The sequence below is a fragment of the Mizuhopecten yessoensis genome, unplaced genomic scaffold, assembly GCF_002113885.1.
Source record: "Mizuhopecten yessoensis strain PY_sf001 unplaced genomic scaffold, ASM211388v2 scaffold714323, whole genome shotgun sequence".
NCBI classification, from domain to species: Eukaryota; Metazoa; Mollusca; class Bivalvia; order Pectinida; family Pectinidae; genus Mizuhopecten; species Mizuhopecten yessoensis.
In genome coordinates, this window is record NW_018479063.1 from 1 (window position 1) to 3,755 (window position 3,755).

At 35.0% G+C, this 3,755-nt stretch overlaps 1 protein-coding gene across 1 annotated transcript; it reads right to left on the reverse strand.

Moving 5' to 3' along the window:
* Nucleotides 1–2,207: 2,207 nt before the first annotated feature.
* On the reverse strand, nt 2,208–3,496 carry LOC110440965. The gene is made up of 2 exons (XM_021484075.1): nt 3,107–3,496; nt 2,208–2,308 (listed from the first exon to the last, which is right to left on the reverse strand). Exons 1-2 carry the CDS (start codon nt 3,417–3,419, stop codon nt 2,208–2,210), a joined length of 414 nt encoding a protein of 137 aa, XP_021339750.1. The 5' UTR covers nt 3,420–3,496.
* Between the last annotated feature and the right edge of the window lie 259 nt (nt 3,497–3,755).

The following is a 3,755-nucleotide window of genomic DNA, read 5'->3' on the forward strand; positions in this document are numbered from 1 at the left end:
CTTCATGCTAATCATCTTTGTTCATCTAGAATAGCAATTACGTTTAATTGACGTCACATGTTGCATCATGGTTTTTTTTCTATGGAAGGTAAAGAAAAATGACAAAATACATTATTTTACCTGTAATGCAAGACCGTTTTTTAACAAGAAGCCCAATGTCCTTAACGGTCACCAGAAATATGTCATATAGTTATTTCTCATTGTTTAAACGTCACTTTTAAACGCTTCATCTTTCTTTTGTCATATCAAACGTTAAATTAAATTGAATCTGTCAAGCATTCCTAAAGGTGTACATGTAGTCATTTCAATATTTAACTAGATTTGTTGTTGTGAACAAAAACGTATCCCCTTTAACGGGTTAAAAGTAACGGCCTGGACAAGATATTCCTGAACACTTTNTCCTGAACACTTTGCACATATTTGACCTTTGACCTCGAGGTCAATGTCAGTGACCTAAAGGCAGTGCACTGTAAATCGTCTGTGGGTGATGCAGATATAAGTTTTATAAAAATATCTTTAACCATTACAGAAGTCCTCAAAACTGACTCCATAGTCGCAAATGATGCTTGGATAGAGTTTACAATGCCATCATATACTTGGATACTAAGTTTTACACAAAATTAAATACAGTGAGGTACCGTTAGCATCACCTTTGCGCACACATTTTAATGTTTGAAACGATCAATTATTTTACCTATGACCATGAAGTAAATACTAGTGACCTAATAACAGAGCATTGCACATCATATGTAGGTGGTGCAGTTATACTGCAGTTTCATCAAGATGTCTTTAATGGCTTAAAAGTAACAACCAGGAGAAGATGTTCCTTAATAAATTGCACATATGTGACAATGACTCAATGACATTGCATTGCACATCGTCCATGGGTGATGCAGGAATACTACAAGTTTTATCAAGATATCTTTAAAGGTTTAAAAGCCACGGGCCAGACAATAATGTACTGAAAATGTTGCTCTTATTTGACCTTTGACCTTAAGGTGAAGGTCACTGTGACTGATTTATATTAAACAGCACACCCTCAGTGGTTGATGTAGGTATACCTAAAATTTCTTCAAGATATCTTAAACAGTTCAAAAGTTACGGCTCGGACTGTTATGAGTTTACCTTTACTATTTTTCTATATCTTTTGTAGTTTTGGTATTATTTGTCTGTGCCAATGCATTTATTAGGTCAAGTCAGTCATACAACAATTGGTACGGTCCAACCATGCATGACTATTGTTATTGACATTTATACAAATGTAATATGTTGCATTTAACAATGTTTTGATGTATAAATACAGGTATAACATGCATCACTATTGTCTTTAAGTAATATAAGCGTAATTGATTGATGTTTTTGAATGTGTTTTAATTGCTTATACCGTGCTTTTGTTTGATATAGTTATCTATGGAAGCCCTAATAAATGTAGGCATAGCTCAGTGTAATGCGTACACAGTCGGGTGGTAATTGGATGGAAACATGTATATGCCATATTTGTTGTAACAATTCTATATTTCGTTATATTTATTTATATATCTTGGACCCACACACTATTTCTGGATACTTTGTGACATGGCAATTTCACTGTTATGTTTTCTTATTATGATTATGAAATATTCGGTGTAAATTAGGATATTTTCTTGACTACATATATTAGGGGAGTATGAAACTGGGAGCGAGGAGTAACTATTTCAGTTAATTACGTATTGTAGCTTCACATGACGGCAATCACCGACTCATCAACCAGCCAGGACCAGGCGTGATATCAACATCTGTAAACAACGACTAACCAAAACCTCACTAAGGGATCCATCAGGTTTATTCATCACACAGGCTCTGGTCATGGGATTACGGGATGTGTAGCCGCCGTACGTGTTTCGAGAGGACATCTGTACCTCTTTGTTATTAGAGGTGTAGTGTCATGGACACTACGATATTATTGTGTCTATGTCTTTGTTAATCACAGCAAAGGGGACCTCAATCAGTGTATTGCTTGAGGTGTGTATCTTTGGATTGAGCTGTGTCACACTAAGTGGTATATAAACGAACTTTGTCTGTATTACTTAGAGGCCAGTTTCGTGGATGTGTGCTACATACTTGTATACTTTAATGAATAGATTAAGAGGCATATTTAGGATTTCTTGCAAAGAAATATTTGAGTCCAAAAGTTTACCTGACTTGGGTACCAGAGGATGTTTTCGTTTTTAGTGTTGCGACATTGTAAGATTATCAGGATAATTTACAAATACAATACCTACCTGGTATATTGTTGACCTCTCACCACCGCCTACTTCCAGCTGACCCTCTGTTAAATGTAAAATGAGTTTCCTATGTGAGGGTATGTAAGCAACTTATTTTGAATTAAAGTTTATGTTCTTATAATATGCCTATTATACTATTATAGGACAGCTATAACTGGATATATATTTTATTTCAAAAACAGCTTAAAATAAACTTGAATCTTCTTTTCATTTAATAATGCCATAACCTTCATCATATTATGGCGGCCCTACTAGCAATGATTCCAGTGTCTTTATATTCTACCATAATCTTACTAACTTCGTCCTTTTAAAACGTTCATGCTACCTCCTTCAAGTTGTGTGATCTACTTTAGTCGCACTACAATACTCTGGAGACTTTATCCTATTATAATGGTTCTATCTTTATCACAGTAGGTGTACATACTACGGCTGTCCTATTACAATACTCCTATTATCTGCTATATGTAACTACCACAATTGTTATAGGTGGTTCGTATAGCACAACTTATTAAATGTTTATTTGTGATCTTTGACGACATTTACGACTGCCTACTAGCTTCATCTTATTACGACTGCCTATTAGCTTCAACCTATTACGACACTGCCTACTAGGTTCAACCTATTACGACGCTGCCTACTAGCTTCATCTTATTACGACTGCCTACTAGCTTCATCTTATTACGACTAACATTGATACATTGTATGATGTTCTGTTTTATGATGTAAACATCATACGTTGGCAAAGATTCATGGAATATATATGCAAGATATTTGCATTCAGACCAGTATGAACAGAATTAAAAGGTATTTTTCCTTCCCTTAATGAAATGTATTCCTCTAACCTTTGGGCTTTAGATTGGATAACCTCGTTTTGATATCTTTGATGGCTGTTGTTGCTCTCTTGACTATATCACCGGCACGTTCGTCTATAGAGTTGACAACTTCTAAGAGGACACTGTAATCTCCTAACTTGATTATACCCTGACGAAAGAGGATTTCACAATGATCCCCTACAAACGTTAAACCTGACCCGTATATCTCACGCCTTGTAAGATACGATGTCAGTCCATTACGAAATAGATCCCACTCATGCCGTAACTCTGGTGAGATGTATTTGCTGAGTTCCCTAATCATATCATCGTGTTTCTTCCGCATGTCTTTTTCCAATCGTTGTATTTGCTCAGCTAGTTGTGACTGAAATAAAAAATCATTTAATTTATTAAGGATATGCAGTTTTGACAATGCTTAACTATTCATCAGACACTCATTGTTCATTCTGCATGCTAATTCATCTTTGTTCATCTAGAATAGTAACTATGTTCAATTGTTGTAATCAACGTCACATGTTACATCGTGATTTTTTAAATAAAAATGACAAAACACATTATTTTACCTATATTGCAAAACCGTTTTTTAACAAGAGGCCAAATGTCCTTAACGGTCACCAGAAATATGTCATTTAGATATTTTCATTGTTTAATCGTCACTTTT